General features: G+C 41.2%; 1 protein-coding gene across 4 annotated transcripts in view; it reads left to right on the top strand.

Moving 5' to 3' along the window:
• TMEM241 (transmembrane protein 241) overlaps positions 1-14932 on the top strand; it is a 37940-nt gene that overhangs the window by 1587 nt on the left and 21421 nt on the right. For 2 of the 4 annotated variants that reach the window (XM_083748293.1, XM_083748295.1), the window contains exons 2-7: positions 853-899; positions 2268-2345; positions 5997-6078; positions 9623-9700; positions 10826-10851; positions 12523-12574. In XM_083748293.1, the coding sequence (XP_083604419.1) occupies positions 853-899; positions 2268-2345; positions 5997-6078; positions 9623-9700; positions 10826-10851; positions 12523-12574 (363 nt within the window). The remainder of the gene's footprint in view (positions 1-852; positions 900-2267; positions 2346-5996; positions 6079-9622; positions 9701-10825; positions 10852-12522; positions 12575-14932) is intronic. The other 2 variants (XM_083748294.1, XM_083748296.1) reach the window with 2 other exon arrangements.

Here is a 14932-nt window from a genome sequence, read left to right on the forward strand (position 1 = left end):
TTGTTTGACAAATGTGTTATTGCATCTGTAGCTTTAATTAATTCTTATATTTATTGTATTCTGTTCTGGAATCCACTGAAGGACAGCTTAGAAGCAGTTTACATAAATAAAATAAATTAGGCCATCTTGTATTTGTTAGTCTTTAAGGTGCTGCAAGTCTTTTTAGCATCTTTCTAGCATCTGTTACCTTTAAAACAGAAAAGACTGGAGTCTTGCAACTTCCTTTAGAAAAATCAGATTATAGGAATACAGGGATGGATGAGAAGCAACAGGCTGTGGTATTTTCAAGGCAGAAAGCAAATGAACAACGAAGTTCAAGGGGGAAAGTATGTAAGAATAGCATGTAATTTAATCAACCAAATTAAATTACTTGTAGTGTGTGTGTGTGTGTGTGTGTGTGTACTGTGTGTATATATATGTTGCTTTGGTTTGGTTTATGATTAAGGCAGAACCAGCAAAGGTCATGATAATCCTATGCAACAGGTAGCTTCTAAGGCTTTACTTTGAATCTTCTTCAGCTTACAATGTCTACTTGTAACTCCTATGTTTGAATTACAGGAAAAAAATGTACATCTGATAAGCCAATGAGTTTGGTAGATTCTCTTACTTGAAGTGGTCACTTAGTTAATTCAAATTGCACTCATTAATAAATGAGTTCTGTCCCAAGTAGCCTATTCAGGTCAGGGCTAGCTATGACTTGTTTCTTTTTATTTTTATGGCTGGGTTCTGTTTCATTGTCTGATCCATTGCATCCATTGATTTCTGTTAAAATTACTTGAAAAGTAAGTGTGTGTGTGTGTGTGTGTGTGTGTGTGTATGTACTATCCCCTAACTTGGTGTTTTGTCTTCCAGTATGTTCTGTCTGTCCTGAAATTCACCTACCCTACTCTTTTTCAAGGGTAAGTATTTCAAAAGCGCATTAAAAATGACAGAATAAGTAGGTAGCTGTACCAGACAGAGGCTAATGCTGGTGTCTCATATAATTGTTGTATATCATCTGGGAAACTCCTATATGTTTTGTTGTTACAACATGTTATTCACTTGTCCTAATTCTCAGCTCTCTGCTTCTATGCTATTTTTTCACCAGCCCCGCCTTGTAGCTGAGGGGGAAGGAATGTGCCATTTTCCAATTTTTAATAACTTTCACTCCCCATTTCAAATGTTCAAGTACTTCAAATATGTCAAATCCTATGGTCAGTCTACTTCCCACAAAACAGCAGAGAAAGGTTGTACAAAGGCAGTTTAACCAAAATCACAAGGCTGATGGCAGAGTGCTCAAACTGTTCTGAGGAAGAGGTTTGATTGGTGGTTTAAAATTGGCAGCTATGGAGGGAAAGGGGAGGCCAAGACCAAGATGGTGGGAAAGAGAGTTCTTATTTTCACAGTGGCTTCTGAAAGTCTCTGTCAAGTTACATCAGTTCTTAAGATTCTGTGTGACAAACCCAGACAAAACAAATGTAAGCTGATGATTATTTGAGTGAGGATTATCTAATTATGCATGAGGTAAAAAAAGTGAATAGAGAGTCTCCAGTAAGACTAGAAAATGGGATCACTCAGTTAAACTGATGGGCAGTAGACCAGATTGACCATGTTGTGTGGGGGAGCTGACATAATGCCCTTCAGATGATGTTGAACAACAACTCCCATTATGACTATTGCCCATGCTGCTTGGGCCGTGTGGAAGTTGGAGCCCAAAAACATGTGGAGGGCATGATATTGACGACCCTTGCTGTAGTGGCTTGCTTTGGGCCACCCAACAAGTTCATAGCAGGACTCATAGCTTATGCTGCTTACCTGACACTAATTCATATATTATTATAATATATATGCATCCTAATCCATATTTGCATTGCATATGTTGGATATACAAACTAGCTTCAGTGTCACTTCTGCAAATGGTCTTAGAGGAGAAGTTGGCTTAAGCTCTGTTCCCCGTGGCCTCACAACAGGTGGAATCTTTGATTTCAGAATTTAGCAGAGTAAAAGGTTTGTGGTTTTGCTCCACTTAAGCAGCTGATGCTCTAACTACAGGCGCAGGTGCATCTACTGGCTCTGCAGCAGCCCAAGTTGCCTGTTAGGAATATAATTTGTTGTTTTGTTCCATTGTCATAATTTTATTTTGTTGTCCTTTATACTGCCAGTCCAATGACTGAAGGCAGCATATGATCAGACTGTGTCACTCATGGAAGAAGCCTCCACTGTGAGTAATAATTGACTTAAATAATTGATTGTTTAGAAACAGAACATTGTACGTGTTTCAATTGCAGCTGGCAGACACTAGTTGGTGGATTTCTCCTACACATTTCCTGGAAGATTGGCTGGACTGAGATCAGCAGCAGTTCAAGGTACAATGAAATTGCAGTGTAAAAATATACAGATGGTATTCCAATTAATATTCACTGGAATATGTGTCATCTCAGATACTTGGCTGTGGTTTTTACCCCATAATGTTGCAAGAACTGTGTAGTGGTAAAATAATAATAATAAACATGCGCACACTTTTTTCTGTATGTAACTGGAGTGTTTTCTTTATGCTTTTATATAACTTTGCGCATATACTCATGAGACCATAGGATAGGCCACAGTTTCATCAAGTGTCTGTGCACAAATGTGTAGGCTTTTCTTTTCCAGCCCCCTGTCCCATTCTTATATAATTAGCATGGTCAAATGGAGATACTTCCCAACTCTATAGGGCATTTTAGATTGCATACAATCTAGAACTGAGAAATCTGCTGTTTGCATCTTAGTATGCAAGATCACTTACTTGCTGTTTGACTGTCTAGCCCAGGCATCCCCAAATGCGGCCCTTCAGATGTTTTAGGACTACAACTCCCATCATCCCTAGCTAACAAGACCAGTGGTCAGGGATGATGGGAACTGTAGTCCCAAAACATCTGGAGGGCCGAGTTTGGGGGTGCCTGGTCTTGCCCAATTATGAACTGTTTGGGATACCGTTTTAGGTATAGCTGATTTATTCCATGGAAATCTAGTCTGATGTTTAAATGAAAGGCATCCACATTGAACACATTAAAAAAACCAACTCTCATGAATTTGAGAGGCAAAAACCCACAGAAAAAAATACTTCATTTTGTCCAGGGTTATGTACGTAAGTATATAAGAAGAGCCCCCCAGATCAGGCCAGTGGTCCAGGTAACCCACTATCCTGTTCTCCCAGTGACTAACTAGAAACCTATGGGAAGTGTGTGAGCAGGACCTGAGTGCCGCACTGCTCTTTCCTCTCCCAGCAACTGGTGTGCAGAGGCACAACATATTCATCCTGCCTAGTAACCACTGTTAGCCTTCCCCGCTTTGAATTTGTCTAATCTTCTTTTGAAGACATCCAAGTTGGTGACCATCACTACCTCTTGTGGAAGTTCGTTCCTGTGCACTGCGAGAAGAAGTATTTCCTTTTGTCTGTTCTGACTCTTCCAGCCTTCAGCTTCTTTGGATGCTCCTGTGTTCTAGTATTTTGAAAGAGGGAGAAAAACCTCCCTCTCCACTTTCTTCTTTCCATGCAAAATTTAACACACCTCTATAGTGTCCTCCCCTAGAAGAACAGTGACCTGTGACATAAAGATCTGTGCTTGGAGAAATTCATTCTGAGCATCGTCAGTGGTACTGTTCTTCCATTTGTAGAATGGCTGCACATCAGGGGGATAGATATCTGATGGAGCTCTAGGGTGGCATTCTGTGATAGCAATGGAACATTGTGGTAAGGGTGGCTTAAATGTTGTTCTGCTTTGGAGCTTAAGACTTCACTCCACTAGATGTCAGTCTAAGCAAGGTAATCCTAACACAGAGACTTTCCTGCTCCCTGCTCTTGTTGATGGCATGCAAAGGATGCAAAGGATGGCATGCTGCAGAAGACCAGAAGATAAAAGGGGAGGAGTGTAAGGAAAGAGGTACTCCTAGGGTACCCAGAACTCAAGCAATTTAATTCTTGGACATGGAAAGAACTGAAAGCATGGATGAGGCAGAATAGGAAGTCTGTTTTCAAGAGGCATGCTTCAGAATTCTGCACCAGCTGCAGCTTCTACCCTTTCTTCAAATGCAGCTTCATGCAGAATGTGTTACATTAGTCAAGGGGTCCCCAACATGGGCATAGCCAGGATTTATTTTGCGGGGGCAGACTTTATATTGGGGTGGGACAGAAACAAATTATCTGTGATGAAATTAGTCAGTTTAGTATTTTTATTTATTTACTTGATTTGGGGTGGTAGCAGCCCCCCTGCCCTCTGGCTATGTATTTGATCTTTGTGTTTGAGCTTATTATACATATTCCCTACAACATGGAAGATTACTAACTTGTAGAAATATCAGCACTGGGGTGTCTTTAAGATTTTGATCAGCAACAATGATGGAAGACTCAGGCTGTGTGCAAGTCATGAGTTCCTCACTCTGTTCAGTGAGCCACAGAATAAATGAGATTTTGGCTGTTGGCTTCCTTGGTGCCTAAAGTTCCCTTCAGTCTCATTTGCAGAAATACTGAGTACCATCAACCCCAACAGATTTCAAAGTGGGTGGGGTGACTCATATTGTACTTGTGTCTCTGTTTGCAGATGGAAAGATATAGGAGCTGCTTCTAGCTCCTTCAGAAATCTAGATCTGAAAGTAGGCTGTTTGTGTACACATAATTCTCCAAGAACCTCTGCATTTTGTGTCTAGAATGAACAGACTGTGCCTTGGGTGATGAGTGCATCCACACAACAACAACAACAACAACAACAACAACAACAACAACAAATTTTATTTATATCCCGCCCTCCCCAGCCAAAGCCGGGCTCAGGGCGGCTAACAACAATAAAACAGTACAACAGTACAACACAACACAACACTCTAAAATCATTCCTTATAAAATTAATTCAAATTAAACCACTGGCAACCATTGGGGCAGAGCTCCGCGAAGATTGCCGAACCTTAACTTGCCTATTATGCCATCAACAAAGGAAGCCTAAGGATGAGAGGGGTATTTAGATTTTGAGTGTATGCTGAAATTTCTCTGATTGAGATCTTTTAACTCCTTCACAGAACAGTTATCTGCAATGCTCTTTGGGTAGGTGCCATGATGATCAATCTAGATTTGTAGCGTAGGCATGTCTTGTGATCACCAAGTTACCATTCCGATTCATGGAATACTGCATATTTCTTTCGTACTTGTCAAGGAATGCACAACACAGTGCTCTCTGCAAAGTCATTATAGCAGATTCTGAGCCTGACTGTTGTATGGCTTGGCATATTAGAGTGATGACTGCTGTTGAAGCATTTCCCGTAGTGCTAGACATTCTTTTCCAGCCCTGAAAAAGAATCCCTCTTGGCAGGATTGAGTTCTGAAGTTCCATCGTGGGAACGGTTCTAATGGCCTTTTCCATTGCATTTTAGATGGTCACATTGGACATGCAAACATTTCAGGGATTCCTGAGACTTCACATTGTGGTCAGTGATCTCTGTTTTCCACATGGAGACCTCATTCTCAAGCTTTAGGGATTTATTTTTCCACTGCTACTTCAGTTCAAATGACATTGCTTGTTTTAAGGAGGCATCTGATTTGAAGTTACCAGCAAAATAATTATAGTAGTTGTCAGTTTGATCCAGATAAGATTTGGGCCCGGCGTGAGGAAAGAGAATTTATGTTGTATGAGCAGAAATTGGATTAAATTCAACTAACTCATTGTTTGAGCAGAACAACATAGGAGATTACACTGTAGAGGCATGTCATCATTGCAGCTACTCAGAAGAGCTAGCCCAATAAGGATACTTGGATACACTCAAGCCAAGCAGGTAGAAAATCACCACAGATGTGCATCTTTGCAGCATGGGAATGGTCAGATACAATGCCAAGAGATGTATCTTGCAGAGCTTCCAACTTCCTTCATGGCTCTTAATTACACCTGATCCAGGTTCATTTTCCTTTGTTTAGTTGGGGGAAATGTTTTGGGTAGATGTCTTTTGATACAGAATCTGGCATAGTCGTAACTATGCACCATTTGTTTTTACAGATCTGAAGTGCTGTCATGGCTTCCAGCTTCTGCACTCTTTGTGGGCATTATTTATGCAGGTTCCAGGGCACTGTCCAGACTGGTAAGATACAGGCAAATGGAAACTAACACGGTTTTCATTTATTAATGTTTTACTCCAGATAACACACTAAGGTTAAAGTCATTGACCTAACTGAGGTTAAAGTCATTTGTGAAAACACTAACTGCTGTTTGGAAGCTGTAAGCATCCTATGGAGCAAGTTTAGGGAAAGTGGGGGAGGAGAAGGGGAAAATCCTTGTGCTGACTGGATGGTTGCTTTGCAAACAATTCCCTAATTTTCAGCTTTGCATGTTATATTGTCCTTATATGTGCAGTGGTGACAATAACAACCACTTTTGCAAATATGATTCATGAACAGTATCAACAAGACTGAAATGTATATCTCCAGCTGTATATAATGCAAAACTGATAATTAATGGTGAAAGAGGTTTTATATATATATATAAAATAAGCTGCCTGGTCAGTCAATATAGAGATGACAAATGGGTATAATGAGCTCCAACAGCAAAATAGGTAAGAATTCTCAGCACAAAACAAGTCACCAGCCAGAGTTCATTCCCTTCCTCTCTTTCCTTTTGCCCTGGGAATTAGCACATGAAGCACTTACATCCTCTGATAAGGCAACTGGGGAAGTTTAGTCTATGTGACTCTTCCTTTTTCTGTTGACTTACATCCCATAATCTCCCCCCCTTTTTTCTGTTACTCCCACCTCTTCAGAATCTACTGTTATGATGAGGCCTCAGCTCATTGTACATGAATATGAAAGATGCTCCATTTTGACACATGAAATAGGAGCATAAAATGCCTTTTCATTGTTGTTAACATGATTCCTAAATTAGTGCTCAAATGTCTGTTGCCGCTACTGTGGTGCATCATATAACTACATATAGCTTCATTTCCAAATCAGTCGAGCTGGTTTTAATTATGATGTTTGCTTTGTCCCTTTGTTTGGTGAGTAATTCTGCACTGGATGAGAGCCAGTGCGGACAAGTAGTGGGGAGACCCGGCTTCAGATTCTTGCTCTTTCCCAAACTCAGTCTCAGTTCCTCATCTTTAAAATGGCAGTGTTAAAATGGGATTGTGAAAACACTTGAAATGTCCCCCCCCCCCCCGCACTTGAAATACAGTCTACACAGTGGCTGTAGAAATGAGTCTTACTTAGCTGTGAGGGCATGTGCCTGCCTATTTCATCTAAGAATTTACATTTCAAACTGAAATGAGAATTTCTGGAACAACAACTGGCTGAGATGTGTTCGTGAGATAGTGGAATTGAGGAGATGGCAATTTGCTTATGCTGGCTGGACCAACATACTGAGCTTCCTTTTATAAAGACTAAAGCTCCTAAAAAATATCATCAAAGACAATAGACATCTGGCGAAGGTTAGCTGAGCTGGGCAATCTGGAGCCACTGTTGGCAGCAAAACACATTTCTCTTGGCTCTAGAAAGAGCCAATAGCATATGGGAGGGGAAGGGGTGTGTGAGTGTGTCTGTATATACATGTGTGTGTTAAAACTTGGCTGGAGAAAAGGAAAAATGTAAATTCTGGTGTCAGCTTTCTTAGACATTACTTCTAGTATTTCCTATTATTGTGCTCTAGTTCAAGTGGCCTGTGTTAGATGACGGGCTCCGTTTAACTTTCTGCCTCAGCAGCAGTGAGGGGAAACATAAATGGAAGGTAACAAGGCCAGCAGTGGAACTAGGAACTGTTCTTTGTTTTTAAAATATATCTATATTGACTTTTTCAGATAAAATATAATCAACACTGACCACATAACAAAATGTACACTGAAAAAATGATGTGATGTTTTTACAAGAGATTAACAATAATGACTGGCAAATTATTGAGCATGGGTGCCATGAATTGTTCTTTGTTTTTTTATCCTACTGAAGACCAGTCAACAACTGACTGGTTATGTGCCATGTTTGGCTGTTCATTGAATACCATTTCTTGCAAATTCCCAAGTATTTAGAATGTACTTTGTTAAATGGCTGTGTCTTAGGTCCAAATAATTTGTTATGGCCTACATGTTTGTTTCTACCAGGGGCGCCGACTTATAAAAAATATTGGGGGGGCGGGGGCCCATACCGACTTATAAAAAATATTGGGGGGGCCCAAGACCTCCAAACCGCTGCTGCTGGGGGAACGAAAGGGGCGAGCCCCGGGCTGCCCCGACCTTAAGTGAATCTGTGAGGGCCCGCCCTTTACGGCAGCCGATTGGCTGCCGCCATGGGCGGTGAATATTAATGAGCTAGGGGGAATCCCCGCTTCTCGTGGGGCTGACGCCAGCCCTGCGAGATTGTTGATGGGTCGAGAGCCCGCAACCCCACCCCCTCTCTAGATCGGGAGTGGCTTTGTTTTAACTCATTACTGAATGTATTTTAAAAGGTAACTGTCGTCAAACAAGGAAAATAAAAAATACCAACATAATTTTGTGATTTTACAAAGCATAATATAACTAATAATTTTCTTAAATTATTGGGGGGCAGAGCCCCCCCAAATGAATTTTTGAGGGGGCTCGGGCCCCCTCAGGCCCCATGGAGTCGGCGCCTATGGTTTCTACAAAAAGCATTTCTAGTGAAAAAAAAAAGAATAACAGATAAATTGTTTATACAAAATAAAATAAGATCAGTGGCAAACACCTAAAATAAGTATCCTATCAAATAAAGCTGTTCCAATAATTTACAAATTCCATTTTATATAGAACTAATTTATAGTATCCTTGCATGCACGTCTTAGAAGACAAATTAGTTTGACTAGATAGTCCATATTCCAAGTTTTCCATATAGTTTCCAGATTGGACGTGGTTCGTTTTTGGAGTGATGAGATGAGTTTCATTCCTATGCCCCACAAATAACCCAGAGATGCATTTTAAATAAAAACACAAATTCTACTCATGTAAAAACACCAGGCAGGCCCCACAAATAGTCCAGAGATGCATTTTAAATAAAAGGACACATTCTACTCATGTAAAAACACGCTGATTCCCAGACCATCCGCGGGCCAGATTGAGAAGGCGATTGGGTCGCATCCAGCCCACAGGCCTTAGGATGCTTACCCCTGCCCTAAACGTTTTGTGAATCTTTGTACTTTTGTCCATTTACTGTATTTATTTCCCCTGATTTGAACTATAAAATGGTGGTTTTCTTGAGTAAAGATGAGAGTACCCCTAAATATATTTTTAGGGGAAAAAGCCCTGGGTATTTGAATACACATTTTTGCATGATTTTTTTCTTTTTTTAAATCACAGTGGGTTAATAAAGAAATAGATTAGAGTTTTGAACATGTGTGAAATTGACACAGACTGAAACTAGGCTGAACATTCTGTCCATTCTTGGAGACTGCACTATTTTTCCTCATGGTGCTACCTGTAGTTCTTAGCGCTATGCTCATGGGAGAAATTGAATGCTTTGTGCACCACCTCATTTCATACCTGCAAGCGCCTACATCTGTTTATAAGGGAAACTGTATCCCTAGAAATATCTGGTTTTTAGGACCCCCCAAGAGAAACATGAATAAGTGCAGAAGAGGATTTTTTTCAGAATCTGCAGTGCTAATCTTATTGGTCACATTTTCTCCCTTGACAGCCAATTCCTATCTTTCTTACCTTACACAATGCTGCAGACGTTATAGCTTGTGGAATCGAGGCATTTGTGCAGAAAGAGGTATGACAAAATGAATTTCCTGTGTTGTTAACAGCCTGTGCCAGGGCTTTGGAAATAGTGAAATTAGTGTTACCATGTTTTCCCAGCTCTGCTAAATAACCCAGTTACTAATTTAATTTAATTTTTAATAAGGAAAATACTTCAAACGTTTTCCTTTCGGAAATGAAAATTATTGAATTCTGTGGGAAGAATATGTATTCTGAAGTCTGTAATAGAGCAAAAAGGGAGCCGAATGACGGTGTCACTCTGATGATCCTGAAATAGCTCAGATCATTGAATCGGAGAGGGGGAAAATACTGATTTTGATGCAGTCCAAGAGTTGTATCCTTGGTAGTTTTGCATTAGTGAAAAACCACTTCCACAAATTGGGACACCCAATATTTTTCAACTGCAGCCCTATAGTATTCTGTTCCAGAGTTCCCAACCACCAGGAGCAGCTTTCAAAGGGAGGAACTTAAGCAGGTAGGAAGAATTGGTGAAAATCAGATGCCCCAGCTTATATAAGTGGGAACTCTTTCCACTAAGGCTGTGGTGAGGAACGTTTGGTCTAATTGAGCCCTTCCGTTAAAAGCTATTTGAAGTATAATGTAGATCCTACCTGAACAACAACAGGGAGGGAAGGCGCATTTCATGGAGAGAGGTATTTGTTTGTTTTTTAAAAATAGATGGGGCCACCACTGAAAAGGCCCTGCCAGAATTAGCTCCTGGTGTAGAATTAGCATTTTGCAACAGCTGTAGCTTATGAATCCTCTTTAAAGGCAGACACACATAGATTGCATTACACTAACCCAGTCTAGAGCTAACCAGGGAAATATCTGCTACATCCAGATAGGGTCACAGCTAGTAATAAGGCAATCCTAATAATTGCAGATAGCTGTCTTTCTTCAGATAGCATTAAGTCCAGGAGGACCCCCACCCGCCAAAAAAGTTGCAAACTTTGCTTTTGGCTGGGGTATGTGTCCAATTTTAGAAGCTAATTTATTTAGGAGCTATTTCAAGTTGAGTTCATTTTTTCTTCTACAAGTACCACAATAATAAAACTTGCATTTGGAAAACTGTCAGAGGTCTAGATGCATGTATTTTCTTTCCAGTGTTTTAATTGCATTTTATTTCCTTTCTTAACAGCAGACCTCTAGACTAAAAATCTGTAGGTAAGTTTCTCAATGTCTATAGAGAATTTCACAGAGGGGCTAGATTTCTCACAGATTGCAAAGTTGGTTTTCTTGTCATCGTAAACTTCAAAAAGTACAAGTTTTTAATGCTTAAATACAGAAAAGCTTTGAACATAAAGATGAAACTGCCTAGAAATTATATTACTCAGCAGGGTGACACACAGAGTCAAACCATAACTTCTCCAGGTGAATCATAATTCCATGGTTCTTTTTCTTGACTCACCTCTTGGAGTTGTCTTTCTGAAGCCAACACAGAGTTAAGCCTCCTTAAGTTCATTAAAATCAGTGGGCTTAGGCATCCCTAATTATTCATTGGATTTAGGCCTACGACCAATTTGCATTGGGTGTATCATTATTAAATTAAATTCCTTTTTAAATACAGTACAGTATTGTTTCATAGAATTATAATAAGTGCTCGGAAATATGTATCTGTGTTTGATGAGATTTGGATAAGAGGGGATGAAATAATTGTGTTTGTGTACATATTTTTTCAAAATGCTTAAATACACAATTTCCAAAAGACCTTGACAAAAGAAGATTGTTCACAGGCAAACAGAACTATGAGAAGATATTATATAAAAATGATTGAGTAAAATATCTCAAAAATAATAAGCATATTTTAACTTTGTGTTTAAAAGTAACTCAAGTTAATAACTTAAGAAAACTTTTTGGAATTCAGATGTTTTTGTATTAAGCCAGTGTCCCCCCCCCCCCCCGAAGATTATAGCAGCTTCAGAGAGGTGACTTGCATTGGAGAAACGGTGTGAGAGAAAGGACTAACTTTTTCTAGTGTGCCCAACATGGCCAATTTTATCCTGCTGTGAGGGATAAGTTACTGTCCTTGACATCATGTGACACCAGGTGTGGGATAACTAAAGTGAGTCCAGGACAGCTGCAGTGGGGCTTGCATTTGGGCTGTTTACATTCAGCTCCAACTGCAAGCCCTGCTTTTGGCAAAAGGATTTGCAGCTGTGGTTTGAATTCAAGCTGGGTCTGCAAAGCAAGAATAGGGCAGATGTGGTCATGACAAAAGCAGAAGGGGATGTTGTAAGAAGGGGCTACTACACAATGTGTGTCTTAGCTTTTTTCCCCTCCTCCCAAGGGGCAATTTCAGTGTCTTATGTTATTCTCATCCATTTGATCATGCTTGTTGCTTGTCATGTGGCAAATATAGTAGTAGTAGGAATAATAACATAACTGAAAATTATGACTAAAGCCAGGGCAGGGCTTTGGTTACAGCAGCGGCAGACAATATGATGTTGGACTCCAGCTTCCATTATCAGTGACTGTTGGCCATGCTGCCTTGTGCTGATGAGATTTGGAGTTCATCATCATCTGAAAAGTACCATGTGTGCTATCCCTGGGTCACCATGTTTGAATTGAGCATGCGATCAAATCTCCATTCAGCCCTAAAGCTCACTGGATAACCATGGGCTGTCAATATTTCACAGCTTAACCCTAACTTACAGGGTAGTAGTGAGGATAAACGAGACAAGAACTACATGTACTTCCTTGAGCTATTTGGAGGCAGGATGAGATAGATACATAGATAGACAGATAGATGTATTTAATGAAATAGAATTATATAATTCCTCTGAGAATGCATTGCAATGAATGTCAGTCATGTGGCATACTGTTTCTTCCATGCAGAGTCCTGACTCTTCTGGTAGCAGCAGGGTGCCTTCCTTTCTGTGATCCACAGGTAGGTAGGTTGGTTTAAAGAAACCAATCCTAAGATTACTGTGAAATGGCCGTCTCCATCCATTTGTCTTGCTATTGGATTCAGGAAGTGAACATTCCCTCTTGATTGTGATTGGCTATTGAGAAGAAAAGACAGGAGGGCACAGGCCAAGCAACAAAACCTTTCACAGAGGCAGGTCCCCCATAGCAAGTCCTAGGAAACAGTTTGCTGAAAGGAATCTAATGCTTTTCAGATATAAAATACCTTCTTTGGGGCATCTGCATAGAAACAAGGGCTTAAAGCTATATTTTCAAGCAAAATCTTTGTTTCTGAATCATTATGTATATGATATTTTAGTCAGCCAAATAAGTTTTTTTGCACTGGAAACACATTAGGCACATTTCAGTAAATTGTTTCTTAGTGCCTCTGGAAGTCTCTTCTTCTTTCCCCACATGCATTATTGCACTTGTTTTTTATAACATACAGCCATATCCATGTTTACTCAGAGCTGTTTTTCAGCTTTGAAGAGAGAGTGAATAGTGGGGCTGTCTTCTCCGTGAGCCTGCCTGCCCACACCTCTCCTTTGCAACCCACTAATATCTAAATTAGGTCTGGGTGGGATGTAGAAGGGGGCCTTCTCTGTGCCCACGGTTGATTTTCAAACTCTCTCCCTAGGGGGGTGCCTCTCACCCCCTCTTCCACCACTTTTGAAACACCTTCCTTTTTCAGACAGGCATCAATCCAACCAACCTGCCATTCTCTTAAGTTTTTGACCTTCCTGGTTTGAATTGTGTTTTACCTCCTTTTTTGTCCCTCTTATAATTTGTATTTTCCTGAGATTGCCCTCTGTTAAAAGCTGCCTCAAACATTAATGTAAGGCTAAAAACTTTTAAAGTGATTAAAGCAAGATTGTAGCCATAGCAGGCAAACCTTAGCATTGAAGAAAAAAGTCAGTAGTGAGTGCCAATGAGAAACCACCACCCAGATCCCTCTCTCCCCAAGGTAAGGCTTGTCTATGCGGGGCTTACACATGCCCTATACTTTGAGAGAACATGTGGAAGGGTGTGGGGTGTGGAATTGCAAGCCCTCCACCACCAACACTTGGTGTGACCAACCTCCATCTCATCTTCATGTTCATCCCTGGTACAAACAATCTATATGCACATCAATGTAACACTCCTCCACATGAAGGGAGACCAGAGTCAAAGTCCCCACTTAGTTGTGGTGAAGCTCTATGCTGGATGTGATCCGTGCGGTGGGGCAGAGCCACAGCCGCCCTCACCAGCACCAGCACCACTGCAGCTTACTTGGAAGGAGCTGGCATGGGGCAGGGTGGCAGCAGAACTGCATAGTCCTGACCTCACCAGCACCTTGCCCTACTGCAGGTCCCTCCAGTATGCTGCAGCAATGCTGGTGTTGGGAGGATGGCTCAGGCCCATTATGCCAGCTGCTGCTCTGCGCATACACTGTTGTGCATGAATCAAGCTTCTTTACATGCCAGTCAGATTTGCAGGCATGGACACAGCACATCTTGGTGGCAGTGGTGGAGCTAGCCCTCAGTCCCTCCCATAAAGGTAAAGGTACCCCTGACCATTTGGTCCAGTCGCAGACGACTCTGGGGTTGCGGCGCTCATCTTGCTTTACTGGCCGAGGGAGCTGGCATACAGCTTCCGGATCATGTGGCCAGCAGGACTAAGCCGCTTCTGGCGAACCAGAGCAGCGCACGGAAACGCCGTTTATCTTCCTGCCGGAGCGGTACCTATTTATCTACTTGCACTTTGATGTGCCTTTGAACTGCTAGGTTGGCAGGAGCAAGGACCAAACAATGGGAGCTCACCCCGTCACGGGGATTCAAACCGCCGACCTTCTGATCAGCAAGCCCTAGGCTCAGTTGTTTAGACCACAGCGCCACCCGCGTCCTCCAGTCCCTCCCATACAAAGCAGATAATACCTTGTGTTACACCAGGGGTTGTTAACCTGGTCCCTACCACCCACTAGTGGGCGTTTCAGGATTCCAGGGGGGCGGTAGGGGTTCTATGCCACATGTTACTTCAGCACTGGTAGGCGGTAAGAAAATTTTACCATCAAGAAAAATGCATTAGTGGGCAGTAGGTATAAAAAGGTTGACTACGCCTGTGTTACATAATGAAGTCTGTTTTCGATGTAGATACCCAAACACATGTCTTATTGTTTTTGTTGCTGCTACATGAAAAGAAGACATGATATCAAATGACTAATAAATTAAACTGAAATTGATACAAAGTGGGAGCACTTTTTAATATATTGTTTTTCTTAGAACATTTCTCCTCCAGCAACTACATCTTGGAACCATTTATGAAGGAGGTGTTTATCTCTGTTTGCTTTGATGTTGTATTTTAC

This window comes from Podarcis gaigeae, assembly GCF_964106915.1.
Source record: "Podarcis gaigeae genome assembly, chromosome: 7".
Classification (NCBI taxonomy): domain Eukaryota; kingdom Metazoa; phylum Chordata; class Lepidosauria; order Squamata; family Lacertidae; genus Podarcis; species Podarcis gaigeae.